This window comes from Hyla sarda, unplaced genomic scaffold, assembly GCF_029499605.1.
Source record: "Hyla sarda isolate aHylSar1 unplaced genomic scaffold, aHylSar1.hap1 scaffold_716, whole genome shotgun sequence".
Classification (NCBI taxonomy): domain Eukaryota; kingdom Metazoa; phylum Chordata; class Amphibia; order Anura; family Hylidae; genus Hyla; species Hyla sarda.
This window is the reverse complement of record NW_026610736.1, coordinates 98,238-123,287: the sequence shown is the minus strand read 5'-3', so window position 1 is coordinate 123,287 and position 25,050 is coordinate 98,238. Positions and strand designations below refer to the sequence as shown.

At 44.4% G+C, this 25,050-nt stretch overlaps 1 protein-coding gene across 1 annotated transcript in view; it reads right to left on the bottom strand.

Moving 5' to 3' along the window:
* Positions 1-7,876: 7,876 nt before the first annotated feature.
* Positions 7,877-25,050, bottom strand: part of LOC130344341 (phosphofurin acidic cluster sorting protein 2-like) — a gene marked incomplete at its 3' end in the record, with an annotated part of 102,835 nt that continues 85,661 nt past the window's right edge. Inside the window, exons 3-5 of the mRNA XM_056554426.1 lie at positions 16,389-16,492; positions 8,304-8,458; positions 7,877-8,004 (exon numbers count right to left, since the gene is read on the bottom strand). Of these exons, the coding sequence (XP_056410401.1) occupies positions 7,877-8,004; positions 8,304-8,458; positions 16,389-16,492 (387 nt within the window). The remainder of the gene's footprint in view (positions 8,005-8,303; positions 8,459-16,388; positions 16,493-25,050) is intronic.

Here is a 25,050-nt window from a genome sequence, read left to right as displayed (position 1 = left end):
GATATTGGTCTCTGTATAGTGATATTGGTCTCTGTATAGTGATATTGGTCTCTGTATAGTGATATTGGTCTCTGTATAGTGATATTGGTCTCTGTATAGTGATATTGGTCTCTGTATAGTGATATTGGTCTCTGTATAGTGATATTATTGGTGATATTGGTCTCTGTATAGTGATATTGGTCTCTGTATAGTGATATTGGTCTCTGTATAGTGATATTGGTCTCTGTATAGTGATATTGGTCTCTGTATAGTGATATTGGTCTCTGTATAGTGATATTGGTCTCTGTATAGTGATATTGGTCTCTGCATAGTGATATTGGTCTCTGTATAGTGATATTATTGGTGATATTGGTCTCTGTATAGTGACATTGGTCTCTGTATAGTGATATTGGTCTCTGTATAGTGACATTGGTCTCTGTATAGTGATATTGGTCTCTGTATAGTGATATTGGTCTCTGTATAGTGATATTGGTCTCTGCATAGTGATATTGGTCTCTGTATAGTGATATTATTGGTGATATTGGTCTCTGTATAGTGACATTGGTCTCTGTATAGTGATATTGATCTCTGTATAGTGACATTGGTCTCTGTATAGTGATATTGGTCTCTGTATAGTGACATTGGTCTCTGTATAGTGATATTATTGGTGATATTGGTCTCTGTATAGTGATATTGGTCTCTGTATAGTGATATTATTGGTCTCTGTATAGTGATATTGGTCTCTGTATAGTGATATTGGTCTCTGTATAGTGATATTGGTCTCTGTATAGTGATATTGGTCTCTGTATAGTGATATTGGTCTCTGTATAGTGATATTGGTCTCTGTATAGTGATATTGGTCTCTGTATAGTGATATTGGTCTCTGTATAGTGATATTGGTCTCTGTATAGTGACATTGGTCTCTGTATAGTGATATTGGTCTCTGTATAGTGATATTGGTCTCTGTATAGTGATATTGGTCTCTGTATAGTGATATTGGTCTCTGTATAGTGGTATTGGTCTCTGTATAGTGATATTTGTCTCTGTATAGTGACATTATTGGTGATATTGGTCTCTGTATAGTGATATTGGTCTCTGTATAGTGATATTGGTCTCTGTATAGTGATATTGGTCTCTGTATAGTGACATTGGTCTCTGTATAGTGATATTATTGGTCTATGTATAGTGATATTGGTCTCTGTATAGTGATATTGGTCTCTGTATAGTGATATTATTGGTGATATTGGTCTCTGTATAGTGATATTGGTCTCTGTATAGTGATATTGGTCTCTGTATAGTTACATTGGTCTCTGTATAGTGATATTGGTCTCTGTATAGTGACATTGGTCTCTGTATAGTGACATTGGTCTCTGTATAGTGATATTGGTCTCTGTATAGTGATATTGGTCTCTGTATAGTGACATTGGTCTCTGTATAGTGATATTATTGGTCTCTGTATAGTGATATTGGTCTCTGTATAGTGATATTGGTCTCTGTATAGTGATATTGGTCTCTGTATAGTGACATTGGTCTCTGTATAGTGATATTGGTCTCTGTATAGTGATATTGGTCTCTGTATAGTGATATTGGTCTCTGTATAGTGATATTGGTCTCTGTATAGTGATATTGGTCTCTGTATAGTGATATTGGTCTCTGTATAGTGATATTGGTCTCTGTATAGTGATATTGGTCTCTGTATAGTGATATTGGTCTCTGTATAGTGGTATTGGTCTCTGTATAGTGATATTGGTCTCTGTATAGTGATATTGGTCTCTGTATAGTGATATTATTGGTCTCTGTATAGTGATATTGGTCTCTGTATAGTGACATTATTGGTGATATTGGTCTCTGTATAGTGATATTGGTCTCTGTATAGTGATATTGGTCTCTGTATAGTGATATTGGTCTCTGTATAGTGACATTGGTCTCTGTATAGTGATATTATTGGTCTATGTATAGTGATATTGGTCTCTGTATAGTGATATTGGTCTCTGTATAGTGATATTATTGGTGATATTGGTCTCTGTATAGTGATATTGGTCTCTGTATAGTGATATTGGTCTCTGTATAGTGATATTGGTCTCTGTATAGTGATATTGGTCTCTGTATAGTGATATTATTGGTGATATTGGTCTCTGTATAGTGATATTGGTCTCTGTATAGTGATATTGGTCTCTGTATAGTGATATTGGTCTCTGTATAGTGATATTGGTCTCTGTATAGTGATATTGGTCTCTGTATAGTGATATTATTGGTGATATTGGTCTCTGTATAGTGATATTGGTCTCTGTATAGTGATATTGGTCTCTGTATAGTGATATTGGTCTCTGTATAGTGATATTGGTCTCTGTATAGTGACATTGGTCTCTGTATAGTGATATTGGTCTCTGTATAGTGATATTGGTCTCTGTATAGTGACATTGGTCTCTGTATAGTGATATTATTGGTCTCTGTATAGTGATATTGGTCTCTGTATAGTGATATTGGTCTCTGTATAGTGATATTGGTCTCTGTATAGTGACATTGGTCTCTGTATAGTGATATTGGTCTCTGTATAGTGATATTGGTCTCTGTATAGTGACATTGGTCTCTGTATAGTGATATTATTGGTCTCTGTATAGTGATATTGGTCTCTGTATAGTGATATTGGTCTCTGTATAGTGATATTGGTCTCTGTATAGTGACATTGGTCTCTGTATAGTGATATTGGTCTCTGTATAGTGATATTGGTCTCTGTATAGTGATATTGGTCTCTGTATAGTGATATTGGTCTCTGTATAGTGACATTATTGGTGATATTGGTCTCTGTATAGTGATATTGGTCTCTGTATAGTGATATTGGTCTCTGTATAGTGATATTATTGGTGATATTGGTCTCTGTATAGTGATATTGGTCTCTGTATAGTGGTATTGGTCTCTGTATAGTGATATTGGTCTCTGTATAGTGATATTGGTCTCTGTATAGTGACATTGGTCTCTGTATAGTGATATTGGTCTCTGTATAGTGATATTGGTCTCTGTATAGTGACATTGGTCTCTGTATAGTGATATTGGTCTCTGTATAGTGATATTGGTCTCTGTATAGTGACATTGGTCTCTGTATAGTGATATTATTGGTGATATTGGTCTCTGTATAGTGATATTGGTCTCTGTATAGTGATATTGGTCTCTGTATAGTGATATTGGTCTCTGTATAGTGATATTGGTCTCTGTATAGTGATATTATTGGTGATATTGGTCTCTGTATAGTGATATTGGTCTCTGTATAGTGATATTATTGGTGATATTGGTCTCTGTATAGTGATATTGGTCTCTGTATAGTGACATTGGTCTCTGTATAGTGATATTATTGGTCTCTGTATAGTGATATTGGTCTCTGTATAGTGATATTGGTCTCTGTATAGTGATATTATTGGTGATATTGGTCTCTGTATAGTGATATTGGTCTCTGTATAGTGATATTATTGGTGATATTGGTCTCTGTATAGTGATATTGGTCTCTGTATAGTGACATTGGTCTCTGTATAGTGACATTGGTCTCTGTATAGTGACATTGGTCTCTGTATAGTGATATTGGTCTCTGTATAGTGATATTGGTCTCTGTATAGTGACATTATTGGTGATATTGGTCTCTGTATAGTGATATTGGTCTCTGTATAGTGATATTGGTCTCTGTATAGTGATATTATTGGTGATATTGGTCTCTGTATAGTGATATTGGTCTCTGTATAGTGATATTGGTCTCTGTATAGTGATATTGGTCTCTGTGTAGTGATATTATTGGTGATATTGGTCTCTGTATAGTGATATTGGTCTCTGTATAGTGATATTATTGGTGATATTGGTCTCTGTATAGTGATATTGGTCTCTGTATAGTGATATTATTGGTGATATTGGTCTCTGTATAGTGATATTGGTCTCTGTATAGTGATATTGGTCTCTGTATAGTGATATTGGTCTCTGTATAGTGATATTATTGGTGATATTGGTCTCTGTATAGTGATATTATTGGTGATATTGGTCTCTGTATAGTGATATTGGTCTCTGTATAGTGATATTGGTCTCTGTATAGTGATATTGGTCTCTGTATAGTGATATTGGTCTCTGTATAGTGATATTGGTCTCTGTATAGTGATATTATTGGTGATATTGGTCTCTGTATAGTGATATTGGTCTCTGTATAGTGATATTGGTCTTTGTATAGTGATATTGGTCTCTGTATAGTGATATTGGTCTCTGTATAGTGATATTGGTCTCTGTATAGTGATATTGGTCTCTGTATAGTGATATTATTGGTGATATTGGTCTCTGTATAGTGATATTGGTCTCTGTATAGTGATATTGGTCTCTGTATAGTGATATTATTGGTGATATTGGTCTCTGTATAGTGATATTGGTCTCTGTATAGTGATATTGGTCTCTGTATAGTGATATTGGTCTCTGTATAGTGATATTGGTCTCTGTATAGTGATATTGGTCTCTGTATAGTGATATTGGTCTCTGTATAGTGATATTGGTCTCTGTATAGTGATATTGGTCTCTGTATAGTGACATTGGTCTCTGTATAGTGATATTGGTCTCTGTATAGTGATATTGGTCTCTGTATAGTGATATTGGTCTCTGTATAGTGATATTGGTCTCTGCATAGTGATATTGGTCTCTGTATAGTGATATTGGTCTCTGTATAGTGATATTATTGGGGATATTGGTCTCTGTATAGTGATATTGGTCTCTGTATAGTGATATTATTGGTGATATTGGTCTCTGTATAGTGATATTGGTCTCTGTATAGTGATATTGGTCTCTGTATAGTGATATTGGTCTCTGTATAGTGATATTGGTGATATTGGTCTCTGTATAGTGATATTGGTCTCTGTATAGTGACATTATTGGTCTCTGTATAGTGATATTGGTCTCTGTATAGTGATATTGGTCTCTGTATAGTGATATTGGTCTCTGTATAGTGATATTATTGGTGATATTGGTCTCTGTATAGTGATATTGGTCTCTGTATAGTGATATTATTGGTGATATTGGTCTCTGTATAGTGATATTGGTCTCTGTATAGTGATATTGGTCTCTGTATAGTGATATTGGTCTCTGTATAGTGATATTGGTCTCTGTATAGTGATATTGGTCTCTGTATAGTGATATTGGTCTCTGTATAGTGACATTGGTCTCTGTATAGTGACATTATTGGTGATATTGGTCTCTGTATAGTGATATTGGTCTCTGTGTAGTGACATTGGTCTCTGTATAGTGATATTGGTCTCTGTATAGTTACATTGGTCTCTGTATAGTGATATTGGTCTCTGTATAGTGATATTGGTCTCTGTATAGTGACATTGGTCTCTGTATAGTGATATTGGTCTCTGTATAGTGATATTGGTCTCTGTATAGTGATATTGGTCTCTGTATAGTGATATTGGTCTCTGTATAGTGATATTATTGGTGATATTGGTCTCTGTATAGTGATATTGGTCTCTGTATAGTGATATTGGTCTCTGTATAGTGATATTGGTCTCTGTATAGTGATATTGGTCTCTGTATAGTGATATTGGTCTCTGTATAGTGATATTGGTCTCTGTATAGTGATATTATTGGTGATATTGGTCTCTGTATAGTGACATTGGTCTCTGTATAGTGATATTATTGGTCTCTGTATAGTGATATTGGTCTCTGTATAGTGATATTGGTCTCTGTATAGTGACATTGGTCTCTGTATAGTGATATTATTGGTGATATTGGTCTCTGTATAGTGATATTATTGGTGATATTGGTCTCTGTAAGTGATATTGGTCTCTGTATAGTGATATTGGTCTCTGTATAGTGATATTGGTCTCTGTATAGTGATATTATTGGTGATATTGGTCTCTGTATAGTGATATTGGTCTCTGTATAGTGATATTGGTCTCTGTATAGTGATATTATTGGTGATATTGGTCTCTGTATAGTGATATTGGTCTCTGTATAGTGATATTGGTCTCTGTATAGTGATATTATTGGTGATATTGGTCTCTGTATAGTGATATTGGTCTCTGTATAGTGATATTGGTCTCTGTATAGTGATATTGGTCTCTGTATAGTGATATTGGTCTCTGTATAGTGATATTGGTCTCTGTATAGTGACATTGGTCTCTGTATAGTGACATTATTGGTGATATTGGTCTCTGTATAGTGATATTGGTCTCTGTATAGTGATATTGGTCTCTGTATAGTGATATTGGTCTCTGTATAGTGACATTGGTCTCTGTATAGTGACATTGGTCTCTGTATAGTGATATTGGTCTCTGTATAGTGATATTGGTCTCTGTATAGTGATATTATTGGTGATATTGGTCTCTGTATAGTGATATTGGTCTCTGTATAGTGATATTATTGGTGATATTGGTCTCTGTATAGTGATATTGGTCTCTGTATAGTGATATTGGTCTCTGTATAGTGATATTGGTCTCTGTATAGTGATATTGGTCTCTGTGTAGTGACATTGGTCTCTGTATAGTGATATTATTGGTGATATTGGTCTCTGTATAGTGATATTGGTCTCTGTATAGTGATATTGGTCTCTGTATAGTGATATTGGTCTCTGTATAGTGATATTGGTCTCTGTATAGTGATATTGGTCTCTGTATAGTGACATTGGTCTCTGTATAGTGACATTATTGGTGATATTGGTCTCTGTATAGTGATATTGGTCTCTGTGTAGTGACATTGGTCTCTGTATAGTGATATTGGTCTCTGTATAGTGATATTGGTCTCTGTATAGTGATATTGGTCTCTGTATAGTGATATTGGTCTCTGTATAGTGATATTGGTCTCTGTATAGTGATATTGGTCTCTGTATAGTGATATTATTGGTGATATTGGTCTCTGTATAGTGATATTGGTCTCTGTATAGTGATATTGGTCTCTGTATAGTGACATTGGTCTCTGTATAGTGATATTATTGGTCTCTGTATAGTGATATTGGTCTCTGTATAGTGATATTGGTCTCTGTATAGTGACATTGGTCTCTGTATAGTGATATTATTGGTGATATTGGTCTCTGTATAGTGATATTATTGGTGATATTGGTCTCTGTATAGTGATATTGGTCTCTGTATAGTGATATTGGTCTCTGTATAGTGATATTGGTCTCTGTATAGTGATATTATTGGTGATATTGGTCTCTGTATAGTGATATTGGTCTCTGTATAGTGATATTGGTCTCTGTATAGTGATATTGGTCTCTGTATAGTGACATTATTGGATATATTGGTCTCTGTATAGTGATATTGGTCTCTGTATAGTGATTTTGGTCTCTGTATAGTGATATTGGTCTCTGCATAGTGATATTGGTCTCTGCATAGTGATATTGGTCTCTGTATAGTGATATTATTGGTGATATTGGTCTCTGTATAGTGATATTGGTCTCTGTATAGTGATATTGGTCTCTGTATAGTGATATTGGTCTCTGTATAGTGATATTGGTCTCTGTATAGTGATATTGGTCTCTGTATAGTGATATTGGTCTCTGTATAGTGATATTGGTCTCTGTATAGTGATATTATTGGTGATATTGGTCTCTGCATAGTGATATTGGTCTCTGTATAGTGATATTGGTCTCTGTATAGTGACATTGGTCTCTGTATAGTGATATTATTGGTGATATTGGTCTCTGTATAGTGATATTGGTCTCTGTATAGTGATATTGGTCTCTGTATAGTGACATTGGTCTCTGTATAGTGACATTGGTCTCTGTATAGTGATATTGGTCTCTGTATAGTGATATTGGTCTCTGTATAGTGATATTGGTCTCTGTATAGTGACATTGGTCTCTGTATAGTGATATTATTGGTGCACCTCTAGCTGTGTAGCGTCCTTGCAGCGTCCCTGGTGGTTCTCATTCCGCACACACCATAGCGAGGGTCTCACCTGAGGTCGGGGGCTCCCCCTGACTAAACACGTCCCTCCAGGCGGCGTCCATGAAGAGGGAATTATACTTATTGTCCACCGATGCCAGGTACTTGGCCACAGGATGAAGACCTGAGGGAAGAAGTTGGATGACAGAACGTGACACATCATCCACAGACCCCTGCACCAATGGGAGGGACCACCCCCCGTCATCTGTCATGTCCACCATGAGACCCATCTCTACCCTGCAGACTGACCCCTCGGTGACCCCTCCACAGGCTGGTGACTTTCTTCTAGATAAACCCCCATGACCACAGGAAGTAGCAGTGCTTTGCCACGTGTCACTTAAGGAATGATAAAACTGATGCCCAGGACCCCAGAACCATTCCCCCGCTTCGTGATCACACCTAATAGTGACAGAAATCACTTACCGAGCGGCACAACCAGGAAGCGAAGGTAGCCAAGCCAATCCGGAATCTTCCCTGCGAGCTGATCCACGAAGAACCGAAGGATAACGCTGAGATAACTCTGATCACCGGCCACTACAACTCTCACCGGAGGAGGCATCAAGGAGTTACAGTTACAGCTGGAGTGGAGACAAGGATGCACAAGAAGACGTGGTCTGACGTGTACTCTCTACAGGAGACGTGGTCTGACGTGTACACTCTACAGGAGAGGTGGTCTGACGTGTACACTCTAGAGGAGACGTGGTCTGACGTGTACTCTACAGAAGACGTGACCTGACGTGTACTCTACAGGAGACGTGGTCTGACGTGTACTCTCTACAGGAGACGTGGTCTGACGTGTAGTCTACAGGAGAGGTGGTCTGACGTGTACTCTCTACAGGAGACGTGTGCTCTCTACAGGAGACGTGGTCTGACGTGTACACTCTACAGGAGAGGTGGTCTGACGTGTACACTCTAGAGGAGACGTGGTCTGACGTGTACTCTACAGGAGACGTGACCTGACGTGTACTCTACAGGAGACGTGGTCTGACGTGTACTCTCTACAGGAGACGTGGTCTGACGTGTAGTCTACAGGAGAGGTGGTCTGACGTGTACTCTCTACAGGAGACGTGTGCTCTCTACAGGAGACGTGGTCTGACGTGTACTCTCTACAGGAGACGTGGTCTGACGTGTGCTCTCTACAGGAGACGTGGTCTGACGTGTACACTCTACAGGAGAGGTGGTCTGACGTGTACTCTACAGAAGACGTGGTCTGACGTGTACTCTCTACAGGAGATGCGTACTCTCTACAGGAGACGTGGTCTGACGTGTACTCTCTACAGGAGTTGTGTACTCTACAGGAGACGTGGTCTGACGTGTACTCTCTACAGGAGGCGTGGTCTGACGTGTACTCTCTACAGGAAATGTGGTCTGACGTGTACTCTCTACTGGAGACGTGGTCTGACGTGTACTCTCTACAGGAGACGTGGTCTGACGTGTACCCTCTACAGGAGACGTGGTCTGACGTGAACTCGCTAGATGAGATGTGGTCTGACGTGTACTCGCTAGATGAGACGTGGTCTGACGTGTACTCGCTAGATGAGACGTGGTCTGACGTGTACTCTCTACAGGAGACGTGGTCTGACGTGTACTCTCTACAGGAGACGTGGTCTGACGTGTACTCTACAGAAGACGTGGTCTGACGTGTACTCTCTACAGGAGATGTGTACTCTCTACAGGAGACGTGGTCTGACGTGTACTCTCTACAGGAGATGTGCACTCTAAAGGAGACGTGGTCTGACGTGTACTCTACAGGAGACGTGGTCTGACGTGTGCTCTGTACAGGAGACATGGCCTGACGTGTGCTCTGTACAGGAGACGTGGTCTGACGTGTACTCTCTACAGGAGATGTGTACTCTCTACAGGAGACGTGGTCTGACGTGAACTCTCTACAGGAGACGTGGTCTGACGTGTACTCTCTACAGGAGACGTGGTCTGACGTGTACTCTCTACAGGAGAGGTGGTCTGACGTGTACTCTCTACAGGAGACGTGGTCTGACGTGTACTCTACAGAAGACGTGGTCTGACGTGTACTCTTTACAGGAGATGTGTACTCTACAGGAGACGTGGTCTGACGTGTACTCTCTACAGGAGATGTGCACTCTAAAGGAGACGTGGTCTGACGTGTACTCTACAGGAGACGTGGTCTGACGTGTGCTCTGTACAGGAGACATGGCCTGACGTGTGCTCTGTACAGGAGACGTGGTCTGACGTGTACTCTCTACAGGAGACGTGGTCTGATGTGTACTCTCTACAGGAGACGTGGTCTGACGTGTACTCTCTACAGGAGACGTGGTCTGACGTGTACTCTCTACAGGAGACGTGGTCTGACGTGTGCTCTCTACAGGAGACGTGGTCTGACGTGTACTCTACAGAAGACGTGGTCTGACGTGTACTCTACAGGAGACATGGTCTGACGTGTACTCTCTACAGGAGACGTGGTCTGACGTGTACTCTCTACAGGAGACGTGGTCTGACGTGTACTCTCTACAGGAGACGTGGTCTAACGTGTACTCTCTACAGGAGACATGGTCTGACGTGTACTCTACAGAAGACGTGGTCTGACGTGTACTCTCTACAGGAGATGTGTACTCTCTACAGGAGACGTGGTCTGACGTGTACTCTCTACAGGAGTTGTGTACTCTACAGGAGACGTGGTCTGACGTGTACTCTCTACAGGAGACGTGGTCTAACGTGTACTCTCTACAGGAGACGTGGTCTGACGTGTACTCTACAGAAGACGTGGTCTGACGTGTACTCTCTACAGGAGATGTGTACTCTCTACAGGAGACGTGGTCTGACGTGTACTCTCTACAGGAGACGTGGTCTGACGTGTACTCTCTACAGGAGACGTGGTCTGACGTGTACTCTTTAAAGGAGACGTGGTCTGACATGTGCTCTCTACAGGAGACATGGCCTAACGTGTGCTCTGTACAGGAGACGTGGTCTGACGTGTACTCTCTACAGGAGGCATGGTCTGACGTGTACTCTCTACAGGAGACGTGGTCTGACGTGTACTCTCTACAGGAGACGTGTACTCTACAGGAGACGTGGTCTGACACGAACTCGCTAGATGAGATGTGGTCTGACGTGTACTCGCTAGATGAGACGTGGTCTGACGTGTACTCGCTAGATGAGACGTGGTCCGACGTGTACTCTCTACAGGAGATGTGGTCTGACGTGTACTCTCTACAGGAGACGTGGTCTGACGTGTACTCTCTACAGGAGACGTGGTCTGACGTGTACTCTCTACAGGAGACGTGGTCTGACGTGTACTCTCTACAGGAGACGCGGTCGGACGTGTGCTCTCTACAGGAGACGTGGTCTGACGTGTGCTCTGTACAGGAGACGTGTGCTCTGTACAGGAGACGTGGTCTGACGTGTACTCTCTACAGGAGACGTGGTCTGACGTGTGCTCTCTACAGGAGACGTGGTCTGACGTGTGCTCTCTACAGGAGACGTGGTCTGACATGTACTCTCTACAGGAGATGTGTACTCTCTACAGGAGACGTGGTCTGACGTGTGCTCTCTACAGGAAACGTGGTCTGACGTGAACTCGCTAGATGAGATGTGGTCTGACGTGTACTCGCTAGATGAGACGTGGTCTGACGTGTACTCGCTAGATGAGACGTGGTCTGACGTGTACTCTCTACAGGAGACGTGTACTCTCTATAGGAGACGTGGTCTGACGTGTACTCTACAGGAGACGTGGTCTCACATGTGCTCTCTACAGGAGACGTGGTCTGACATGTACTCTCTACAGGAGACGTGGTCTGACATGAACTTGCTAGATGAGATGTGGTATGACGTGTACTCGCTAGATGAGACGTGGTCTGACGTGTACTCGCTAGATGAGACGTGGTCTGACGTGTACTCTCTACAGGAGAGTTGGTCTGACGTGTGCTCTCTACAGGAGACGTGGTCTGACATGTACTCGCTAGGTGAGACGTGGTCTGACGTGTACTCTCTACAGGAGACGTGGTCTGACGTGTACTCTCTACAGGAGACGTGGTCTGACGTGTGCTCTCTACAGGAGACGTGGTCTGACGTGTGCTCTGTACAGGAGACGTGGTCTGACGTGTGCTCTGTACAGGAGACGTGTGCTCTGTACAGGAGACGTGGTCTGACGTGTACTCTCTACAGGAGACGTGGTCTGACGTGTGCTCTCTACAGGAAAAGTGGTCTGACGTGTGCTCTCTACAGGAGACGTGTACTCTCTACAGGAGACGTGGTCTGACGTGTGCTCTCTACAGGAGACGTGGTCTGACGTGTGCTCTCTAGAGGAGACGTGGTCTGACGTGTGCTCTCTACAGGAGACGTGGTCTGACGTGTGCTCTCTACAGGAGACATGGTCTGACGTGTACTCTCTACAGGAGACGTGGTCTGACGTGTGCTCTCTAAAGGAGATGTGGTCTGACGTGTACTCTACAGGAGACATGTACTCTCTACAGGAGACGTGTACTCTCTACAGGAGACGTGGTCTGACCTGTACTCTCTACAGGAGATGTGTACTCTCTACAGGAGACGTGGTCTGACGTGTGCTCTCTATAGGAGACGTGGTCTGACGTGTACTCTACAGGAGACGTGGTCTGACGTGTGCTCTCTACAGGAGACGTGGTCTGACGTGTACTCTACAGGAGACGTTGTGTGACGTGTGCTCTCTACAGGAGACGTGGTCTGACGTGTGCTCTCTACAGGAGACGTGGTCTGACGTGTACTCTCTACAGGAGACGTGGTCTGACGTGTACTCTACAGGAGACGTGGTCTGACGTGTACTCTCTACAGGAGACGTGGTCTGACGTGTGCTCTCTACAGGAGACGTGGTCTGACGTGTGCTCTCTACAGGAGACGTGGTCTGACGTGTGCTCTCTACAGGAGACGTGGTCTGACGTGTGCTCTGTACAGGAGACGTGGTCTGACGTGTGCTCTCTACAGGAGACGTGGTCTGACGTGTACTCTCTACAGGAGACGTGGTCTGACGTGTACTCTCTACAGGAGACATGGTCTGACGTGTACTCTCTACAGGAGACGTGGTCTGACGTGTACTCTCTACAGGAGACATGGTCTGACGTGTGCTCTCTACAGGAGACGTGGTCTGACGTGTGCTCTCTACAGGAGACGTGGTCTGACGTGTGCTCTGTACAGGAGACGTGGTCTGACGTGTGCTCTCTACAGGAGACGTGGTCTGACGTGTGCTCTCTACAGGAGACGTGGTCTGACCTGTACTCTCTACAGGAGACGTGGTCTGACGTGTATTCTCTACAGGAGACGTGGTCTGACCTGTACTCTCTACAGGAGACGTGGTCTGACGTGTACTCTCTACAGGAGACGTGGTCTGACCTGTACTCTCTACAGGAGACGTGGTCTGACGTGTACTCTCTACAGGAGACGTGGTCTGACGTGTACTCTCTACAGGAGACGTGGTCTGACCTGTACTCTCTACAGGAGACGTGGTCTGACGTGTACTCTCTACAGGAGACGTGGTCTGACGTGTACTCTCTACAGGAGACGTGGTCTGACCTGTACTCTCTACAGGAGACGTGGTCTGACCTGTACTCTCTACAGGAGACGTGGTCTGACGTGTACTCTCTACAGGAGACGTGGTCTGACGTGTGCTTTCTACAGGAGACGTGGTCTGACGTGTGCTCTCTACAGGAGACGTGGTCTGACGTGTTCTCTCTACAGGAGACGTGGTCTGACCTGTACTCTACAGGAGACGTGGTCTGACGTGTGCTCTCTACAGGAGACGTGGTCTGACGTGAGCTCTGTACAGGAGACGTGGTCTGACGTGAGCTCTGTACAGGAGACGTGGTCTGACGTGTATTTCTACAGGAGACGTGGTCTGACGTGTGCTCTCTACAGGAGACGTGGTCTGACGTGTTCTCTCTACAGGAGACGTGGTCTGACGTGTACTCTACAGGAGACGTGGTCTGACGTGTACTCTCTACAGGAGACGTGGTCTGACGTGTACTCTCTACAGGAGACGTGGTTTGACGTGTACTCTCTACAGGAGACGTGGTCTGACGTGTACTCTACAGGAGACGTGGTCTGACGTGTGCTCTCTACAGGAGACGTGGTCTGACGTGTACTCTACAGGAGACGTGGTCTGACATGTGCTCTCTACAGGAGACGTGGTCTGACGTGAGCTCTGTACAGGAGACGTGGTCTGACGTGTGCTCTCTACAGGAGACGTGGTCTGACGTGAGCTCTGTACAGGAGACGTGGTCTGACGTGTGCTCTCTACAGGAGACGTGGTCTGACGTGTGCTCTCTACAGGAGACGTGGTCTGACGTGTACTCTACAGGAGACGTGGTCTGACGTGTGCTCTCTACAGGAGACGTGGTCTGACGTGTTCTCTCTACAGGAGACGTGGTCTGACGTGTACTCTACAGGAGACGTGGTCTGACGTGTACTCTCTACAGGAGACGTGGTCTGACGTGTACTCTCTACAGGAGACGTGGTTTGACGTGTACTCTCTACAGGAGACGTGGTCTGACGTGTACTCTACAGGAGACGTGGTCTGACGTGTGCTCTCTACAGGAGACGTGGTCTGACGTGTACTCTACAGGAGACGTGGTCTGACATGTGCTCTCTACAGGAGACGTGGTCTGACGTGAGCTCTGTACAGGAGACGTGGTCTGACGTGTGCTCTCTACAGGAGACGTGGTCTGACGTGAGCTCTGTACAGGAGACGTGGTCTGACGTGTGCTCTCTACAGGAGACGTGGTCTGACGTGTGCTCTCTACAGGAGACGTGGTCTGACGTGTACTCTACAGGAGACGTGGTCTGACGTGTACTCTCTACAGGAGACGTGGTCTGACGTGTACTCTACAGGAGACGTGGTCTGACGTGTACTCTCTACAGGAGACGTGGTCTGACGTGTGCTCTCTACAGGAGACGTGGTCTGACGTGTGCTCTCTACAGGAGACGTGGTCTGACGTGTGCTCTCTACAGGAGACGTGGTCTGACGTGTACTCTCTACAGGAGACGTGGTCTGACGTGTACTCTACAGGAGACGTGGTCTGACGTGTACTCTCTACAGGAGACGTGGTGTGACGTGTACTCTCTACAGGAGACGTGGTCTGACGTGTGCTCTCTACAGGAGACGTGGTCTGACGTGTACTCTCTACAGGAGACGTGGTCTGACGTGTACTCTCTACAGGAGACGTGGTCTGACGTGTACTCTCTACAGGAGACGTGGTCTGACGTGTACTCTACAGGAGACGTGGTCTGACGTGTACTCTACAGGAGACGTGGTGTGACGTGTACTCTACAGGAGACGTGGTCTGACGTGTACTCTCTACAGGAGACGTGGTCTGACGTGTGCTCTCTACAGGAGACGTGGTCTGACGTGTGCTCTCTACAGGAGACGTGGTCTGACGTGTGCTCTCTACAGGAGACGTGGTCTGACGTGTACTCTACAGGAGACGTGGTCTGACGTGTACTCTCTACAGGAGACGTGGTGTGACGTGTACTATCTACAGGAGACGTGGTCTGACGTGTGCTCTCTACAGGAGACGTGGTCTGACGTGTACTCTCTACAGGAGACGTGGTGTGACGTGTACTCTCTACAGGAGACGTGGTGTGACGTGTACTCTACAGGAGACGTGGTCTGACGTGTACTCTCTACAGGAGACGTGGTCTGACGTGTACTCTACAGGAGACGTGGTCTGACGTGTGCTCTCTACAGGAGACATGGTCTGACGTGTACTCTACAGGAGACGTGGTCTGACATGTGCTCTCTACAGGAGACGTGGTCTGACGTGAGCTCTGTACAGGAGACGTGGTCTGACGTGTGCTCTCTACAGGAGACGTGGTCTGACGTGTGCTCTCTACAGGAGACGTGGTCTGACGTGTGCTCTCTACAGGAGACGTGGTCTGACGTGTACTCTCTACAGGAGACGTGGTCTGACGTGTACTCTATAGGAGACGTGGTCTGACGTGTACTCTACAGGAGACGTGGTCTGACGTGTACTCTCTACAGGAGACGTGGTCTGACGTGTGCTCTCTACAGGAGACGTGGTCTGACGTGTGCTCTCTACAGGAGACGTGGTCTGACGTGTACTCTACAGGAGACGTGGTCTGACGTGTACTCTCTACAGGAGACGTGGTGTGACGTGTACTATCTACAGGAGACGTGGTCTGACGTGTGCTCTCTACAGGAGATGTGGTCTGACGTGTACTCTCTACAGGAGACGTGGTCTGACGTGTACTCTACAGGAGACGTGGTCTGACGTGTACTCTCTACAGGAGACGTGGTGTGACGTGTACTCTCTACAGGAGACGTGGTCTGACGTGTACTCTCTACAGGAGACGTGGTCTGACGTGTACTCTCTACAGGAGACGTGGTCTGACGTGTACTCTCTACAGGAGACGTGGTGTGACGTGTACTCTCTACAGGAGACGTGGTCTGACGTGTACTCTACAGGAGACGTGGTCTGACGTGTACTCTACAGGAGACGTGGTCTGACGTGTACTCTCTACAGGAGACGTGGTCTGACGTGTACTCACTATCTCTGGATACGGGTGATGATACCGCAGAACGCAGCCTGGACATCAGCTGGAGAGCAGGTAGAGACAGTCTGGAGTTTTCCATTCAGCTGTTCTTTGAGATACTGTAGGATTAGTTGGAAATCCACATTACAGGTGAGCAGAATTCGTGGCACCTGCACAGTCTATGTGGTACCTGCTACCGGTGTGAAGTTAGCACCCAATGTTTGCAAAAGATTAATCTATAGAGTATGGGGGGGTTGTTATACACAGGTAGTATCTGTACAGTATGGGGGGTTGTTATACACAGGTAGTATCTGTACAGTATCGGGGGGGGGGTTGTTATACACAGGTAGTATCTGTACAGTATCTGGGGGGTTGTTATACACAGGTAGTATCTGTACAGTATCTGGGGGGTTGTTATACACAGGCAGTATCTGTACAGTATCTGGGGGGTTGTTATACACAGGTAGTATCTGTACAGTATCTGGGGGGTTGTTATACACAGGTAGTATCTGTACAATATGTGGGGGTTGTTATACACAGGTAGTATCTGTACAATATGGGGGGGGTTGTTATACACAGGTAGTATCTGTACAGTATCTGGGGGGTTGTTATACACAGGTAGTATCTGTACAATATGGGGGGGGTTGTTATACACAGGTAGTATCTGTACAATATGGGGGGTTGTTATACACAGGTAGTATCTGTACAGTATGGGGGGTTGTTATACACAGGTAGTATCTGTACAGTATGGGGGGGTTGTTATACACAGGTAGTATCTGTACAGTATGCGGGGGGTTGTTATACACAGGTAGTATCTGTACAGTATGGGGGGGGTTGTTATACACAAGTAGTATCTGTACAGTATAGGGGGCTGTTATACACAGGTAGTATCTGTACAGTATGGGGGTTGTTATACACAGGTAGTATCTGTACAGTATCTGGGGGTTATACACAGGTAGTATCTGTACAATATGGGGGGTTGTTATACACAGGTAGTATCTGTACAGTATGGGGGGGTTGTTATACACAGGTAGTATCTGTACAGTATGGGGGGTTGTTATACACAGGTAGTATCTGTACATTATCAGGGGGGGTTGTTATACACAGGTAGTATCTGTACAGTATGGGGGGTTGTTATACACAGGTAGTATCTGTACAGTATCGGGGGGGGGGTTGTTATACACAGGTAGTATCTGTACAGTATGGGGGGTTGTTATACACAGGTAGTATCTGTACAGTATCGGGGGGGGGGGGGTTGTTATACACAGGTAGTATCTGTACAGTATGGGGGGTTGTTATACACAGGTAGTATCTGTACAGTATCGGGGGGGGTTTATACACAGGTAGTATCTGTATAGTATGGGGGGGTTGTTATACACAGGTAGTATCTGTACAGTATGGGGGGGTTGTTATACACAGGTAGTATCTGTACAGTATGGGGGGGTTGTTATACACAGGTAGTATCTGTACAGTATGGGGGGGTTGTTATACACAGGTAGTATCTGTACAGTATGGGGGGACAATGCTGTATAGGCTTCTGATTAACTCTTCAGTGACCACTCCAAATCCTACAATCTCTTCCTGTTATCCTCCCCAATCACTTCCTGTTATAATCCCCCAATCACTTCCTGTTATTATCCTCCAATCGCTTCCTGTTATTATCCCCCAATCACTTCCTGTTATAATCCCCCAATCGCTTCCTGTTATAATCCCCCAATCACTTCCTGTTATAATCCCCCAATCACTTCCTGTTATCCTCCAATCACTTCCTGTTATAATCCCCCAATCACTTCCTGTTATAATCCCCCAATCACTTCCTGTTATCCTCCAATCCCTTCCTGTTACAATCCCCCAATCACTTCCTGTTATCCTCCAATCACTTCCTGTTATAATCCCCCAATCACTTCCTGTTATAATCCTCCAATCACTTCCTGTTATTATCCTCCAATCGCTTCCTGTTATAATCCCCCAATCACTTCCTGTTATTATCCCCCAATCACTTCCTGTTATTATCCTCCAATCACTTCCTGTTATAATCCTCCAATCGCTTCCTGTTATTATCCTCCAATCACTTCCTGTTATCATCCCCCAATCGCTTCCTGTTATTATCCCCCAATCGCTTCCTGTTATAATCCTCCAATCACTTCCTGTTATTATCCTCCAATCACTTCCTGTTATTATTCTCCAATCACTTCCTGTTATAATCCCCCAATCGTTTCCTGTTATTATCCTCCAATCCCTTCCTGTTATAATCCTCCAATCACTTCCTGTTATAATCCCCCAATCGCTTCCTGTTATTATCCTCCAATCGCTTCGTTATTATCCTCCAATCACTTCCTGTTATAATCCCCCAATCACTTCCTATTATTATCCTCCAATCACTTCCTGTTATAATCCTCCAATCGCTTCCTGATATAATCCTCCAATCACTTCCTGTTGTAATCCCCCAATCACTTCCTGTTATTATCCCCCAATCACTTCCTGTTATAATCCCCCAATCACTTCCTATTATTATCCTCCAATCACTTCCTGTTATAATCCTCCAATCGCTTCCTGATATAATCCTCCAATCGCTTCCTGTTATTATCCTCCAATCGCTTCCTGTTATTATCCTCCAATCACTTCCTGTTATAATCCCCCAATCGCTTCCTGTTATAATCCCCCAATCGCTTCCTGTTATTATCCTCCAATCGCTTCCTGTTATTATCCCCCAATCACTTCCTGTTATAATCCCCCAATCACTTCCTATTATTATCCTCCAATCACTTCCTGTTATAATCCCCCAATCACTTCCTGTTATTATCCTCCAATCACTTCCTGATATAATCCCCCCAATCGCTTCCTGTTATAATCCCCCAATCGCTTCCTGTTATCCTCCAATCGCTTCCTGTTATTATCCTCCAATCACTTCCTGTTATAATCCCCCAATCGCTTCCTGTTATAATCCCCCAATCGCTTCCTGTTATAATCCCCCAATCGCTTCCTGTTATAATCCTCCAATCACTTCCTGTTATAATCCTCCAATCACTTCCTGTTATAATCCCCCAATCGCTTCCTGTTATCCTCCAATCGCTTCCTGTTATAATCCTCCAATCACTTCCTGTTATAATCCTCCAATCACTTCCTGTTATAATCCTCCAATCACTTCCTGTTATAATCCCCCAATCACTTCCTGTTATAATCCTCCAATCACTTCCTGTTATAATCCTCCAATCACGTCCTGTTATAATCCCCCAATCGCTTCCTGTTATCCTCCAATCGCTTCCTGTTATAATCCCCCAATCGCTTCCTGTTATAATCCTCCAATCGCTTCCTGTTATAATCCTCCAATCGCTTCCTGTTATAATCCTCCAATCGCTTCCTGTTATAATCCTCCAATCGCTTCCTGTTATTATCCCCCAATCGCTTCCTGTTATTATCCTCCAATCACTTCCTGTTATAATCCTACAATCGCTTCCTGTTATAATCCCCCAATCGCTTCCTGTTATTATCCTCCAATCGCTTCCTGTTATAATCCCCCAATCACTTCCTGTTATTATCCTCCAATCGCTTCCTGTTATAATCCTCCAATCGCTTCCTGTTATTATCCTCCAATCGCTTCCTGTTATCCTTCAATCGCTTCCTGTTATAATCCCCCAATCTCTTCCTGTTATTATCCTCCAATCGCTTCCTGTTATAATCCCCCAATCACTTCCTGTTATTATCCCCCAATCACTTCCTGTTATTATCCTCCAATCACTTCCTGTTATAATCCTCCAATCGCTTCCTGTTATTATCCTCCAATCGCTTCCTGTTATAATCCCCCAATCACTTCCTGTTATTATCCCCCAATCGCTTCCTGTTATAATCCTCCAATCACTTCCTGTTATTATCCTCCAATCACTTCCTGTTATTATTCTCCAATCACTTCCTGTTATAATCCCCCAATCGTTTCCTGTTATTATCCTCCAATCCCTTCCTGTTATTATCCTCCAATCACTTCCTGTTATAATCCCCCAATCACTTCCTATTATTATCCTCCAATCACTTCCTGTTATAATCCTCCAATCGCTTCCTGATATAATCCTCCAATCGCTTCCTGTTATTATCCTCCAATCACTTCCTGTTATAATCCTCCAATCACTTCCTGTTATAATCCCCCAATCGCTTCCTGTTATAATCCTCCAATCGCTTCCTGTTATTATCCTCCAATCACTTCCTGTTATAATCCCCCAATCACTTCCTATTATTATCCTCCAATCACTTCCTGTTATAATCCCCCAATCACTTCCTGTTATTATCCTCCAATCACTTCCTGATATAATCCCCCCAATCGCTTCCTGTTATAATCCCCCAATCGCTTCCTGTTATCCTCCAATCGCTTCCTGTTATTATCCTCCAATCACTTCCTGTTATAATCCCCAAATCGCTTCCTGTTATAATCCCCCAATCGCTTCCTGTTATAATCCCCCAATCGCTTCCTGTTATAATCCTCCAATCACTTCCTGTTATAATCCTCCAATCACTTCCTGTTATAATCCCCCAATCGCTTCCTGTTATCCTCCAATCGCTTCCTGTTATAATCCCCCAATCGCTTCCTGTTATAATCCTCCAATCACTTCCTGTTATAATCCTCCAATCACTTCCTGTTATAATCCCCCAATCACTTCCTGTTATAATCCCCCAATCACTTCCTGTTATAATCCTCCAATCACTTCCTGTTATTATCCTCCAATCACTTCCTGTTATAATCCCCCAATCACTTCCTGTTATCCTCCAATCACTTCCTGTTATAATCCCCCAATCACTTCCTGTTATTATCCTCCAATCACTTCCTGTTATTATCCCCCAATCACTTCCTGTTATCCCCCAATCACTTCCTGTTATAATCCTCCAATCACTTCCTGTTATTATCCCCCAATCACTTCCTGTTATAGTCCCCCAATCACTTCCTGTTATAATCCTCCAATCACTTCCTGTTATCCCCCAATCACTTCCTGTTATTATCCTCCAATCACTTCCTGTTATCCTCCAATCACTTCCTGTTATCCTCCAATCCCTTCCTGTTATAATCCTCCAATCACTTCCTGTTATCCTCCAATCACTTCCTGTTATAATCCCCCAATCACTTCCTGTTATTATCCTCCAATCACTTCCTGTTATCCCCCAATCACTTCCTGTTATAATCCTCCAATCACTTCCTGTTATTATCCCCCAATCACTTCCTGTTATAGTCCCCCAATCACTTCCTGTTATAATCCTCCAATCACTTCCTGTTATCCCCCAATCACTTCCTGTTATTATCCTCCAATCACTTCCTGTTATCCTCCAATCACTTCCTGTTATCCTCCAATCCCTTCCTGTTATAATCCTCCAATCCCTTCCTGTTATAATCCTCCAATCCCTTCCTGTTATCCTCCAATCACTTCCTGTTATCCTCCAATCACTTCCTGTTATCCTCCAATCACTTCCTGTTATCCTCCAATCACTTCCTGTTATTATCCTCCAATCGCTTCCTGTTATTATCCTCCAATCGCTTCCTGTTATCCTCCAATCACTTCCTGTTATCCTCCAATCCCTTCCTGTTATTATCCTCCAATCACTTCCTGTTATCCCCCAATCACTTCCTGTTATCCCCCAATCGCTTCCTGTTATCCTCCAATCACTTCCTGTTATAATCCCCCAATCGCTTCCTGTTATTATCCTCCAATCACTTCCTGTTATCCTCCAATCACTTCCTGTTATCCTCCAATCCCTTCCTGTTATAATCCTCCAATCACTTCCTGTTATCCTCCAATCCCTTCCTGTTATCCTCCAATCACTTCCTGTTATCCTCCAATCACTTCCTGTTATCCTCCAATCACTTCCTGTTATTATCCTCCAATCGCTTCCTGTTATTATCCTCCAATCGCTTCCTGTTATCCTCCAATCACTTCCTGTTATCCTCCAATCCCTTCCTGTTATTATCCTCCAATCACTTCCTGTTATCCCCCAATCACTTCCTGTTATCCCCCAATCGCTTCCTGTTATCCTCCAATCACTTCCTGTTATAATCCCCCAATCGCTTCCTGTTATTATCCTCCAATCACTTCCTGTTATCCTCCAATCCCTTCCTGTTATAATCCCCCAATCACTTCCTGTTATTATCCTCCAATCACTTCCTGTTATTATCCCCCAATCACTTCCTGTTATTATCCTCCAATCCCTTCCTGTTATTATCCTCCAATCACTTCCTGTTATCCCCCAATCACTTCCTGTTATCCCCCAATCGCTTCCTGTTATAATCCCCCAATCACTTCCTGTTATAATCCCCCAATCGCTTCCTGTTATTATCCTCCAATCACTTCCTGTTATCCTCCAATCCCTTCCTGTTATAATCCCCCAATCCCTTCCTGTTATTATCCTCCAATCACTTCCTGTTATTATCCCCCAATCACTTCCTGTTATCCTCCAATCCCTTCCTGTTATAATCCTCCAATCGCTTCCTGTTATTATCCTCCAATCACTTCCTGTTATTATCCCCCAATCACTTCCTGTTATCCTCCAATCCCTTCCTGTTATAATCCCCCCATTCCCTTACGTCCTAACCAGTAGCACAGATGGGGTATTCTACCCCCCGCGAACTGGTAGGACAGATGGAATTTTTATTGATTAATAAACTAATTAGCAAACCACACCCACAATACCCTGTATAAAGGAGGGGTCACCCTCTGTCCCCTTGTGTTTTTTTCTCTCCTCTCGGACAGTGGGACAGATGGTGACCCTCCTTGCTTAGGGGGTGTTCTCTCTTTTTTCACTGCCAGTTACTGGCTCCCCTTCTGCGGCTGTAGGGAAAAATCTATAGTTAGCTCTGCTCTCCTTCGGGCAGGCTCTCTCCATGGCTATCCCTATGATGCCGACCTGGCTCTGAGGTTTCCGCCCACCGGCCCGGCTCTTTCTTCCTTTCTATGTGCGGCTAAGCACCACATCTCGGGCCGGCGGAAGTGACATCAGCGGCGTCTTACGTCACTTCCCCTCCTTTCAAAAAAAAAAAAAAAGAGAAAAGAACAACTTTTCCAATGTAAATATCGTTTCCCCAGGCGTGGGGATTAATCTCTCCCAGACACTTTTTTGATAATTACATTTAGATATAAATTTTTTATTAGAATAAATTATTTTCAGGTTGCTCTGCCCTAGTGGGCGGAGCTTCCTCTAGGCGCCAATTTTGAAGGGTATTTAATCCCTTCCAGAGTGCAGCTCAGTCTCCTTGAGCTCAGATGCATTGGGTTGTCCACGTATCTGTCTTTTTGAGATTGTGATTTTATGTCTGTACTGTCCTTGTGGAAAGTACTGTGACTTATTTTTCACTCGCGCTTTGGCTGCTTTTTGGTAGTCTCTTCATTGCTTTAGATTTTTTATGAGTATTTTTTCTCTGAGTTTGCTTAATAATAATATCAATATCTTCCTCAGATTATGTCTACGGAAGGCTCCGCTGACCGTGAAGGTCCTGGGAAAAAGGTCTCCAAGCGGAAACACCTCGCTTGTCATGATTGTAGTGTTCCGCTAGAAGATTCTTATGAATTTTCTAGATGTCCATCTTGTAGGACAAAGACTCTACCCTCCCAGCTGGCGGAACCTACTGTGCAAGATATGTATGTGTGGTTTTCCACGAATATGTCTGCTATGCATGCATCCATTGAGGAATTAAAGCAAGCGGTTGCTCAGAAAGGTCCCAGACCGGCCTCTCCCCCTAGAATGGATGTCTCTATGGGACCGGATAAAGAAGATCCTACATCATCCTCCTCCGAAGAAGAAGAGACCATCTCTTATTTTTTTCCGCTGGAAAAAACCCAGCGACTTTTGAGATCCATCAGGTCGGGGGACCAGGATGTTGATCCCGGGGAAGCTTCCTCCTCCGCCTCTAAGGGGCCTAGGGCCTTTAAAGCGGACGAGACCCTATTGTCTGTACTTAAGACAGAATGGAAAATGCCTGAAAAAGGCCCGGTCTTGTCCAAATGTTTCAAGACCATGTTTCCCATTAGGGAAGATCAGCTGGCTTCATGGGGCCCTGTTCCCAAAGTGGACATAGCGGTTGCTAAGATGTCCAAGAGAACCTTGGTTCCTTCAGAGGATGGGTCTTCCCTCCAGGATCCAATGGACAGAAAGGCTGATTGCGCTTTTAGGCGCTCTTACTCGACAGCAGCTGCTTCAGCTTCAGTCTCTATTGCCAGTTCAGAAGTGGCAAACTTCCTGAAGACTCGCCTCTCCTCCATTCAGGCGGATTTAGACCAGGGGGTCCCTAGAGACGAAATTTTGGCCTCCTTCAAAACGGCCAATCTGGCCATGGATTTTCTTTGCGATGCTGCTATCCAGCAGCTAAAACTGGCATCTAAGACTATGGCCTTGTCTTCCGCCGGACGACGTCCTCTCTGGTTAAAGCCGTGGAAGGCTGACAACTCCTCTAAGCATACTCTTTGTGGTATGCCCTATGAACCCGGCATTTTGTTTGGTAAAGAGTTGGACCGCATAATGGAGGGCCTGTCTGACAAAAAGGGAAAGTCCCTTCCTCAGCAGTCCTTTCGCGGTCGGGGCAGGCGTTTTGGGGACAGATCAGCTGCCCAACCTAGACCCCAGAAGGAGTGGGGTAATCGACGCCGGGGCGGTAAGCGCTCCCGTGGTCCCAAGGAGAGAAGACTCTGACTATGGGCTTCTAGGAAGC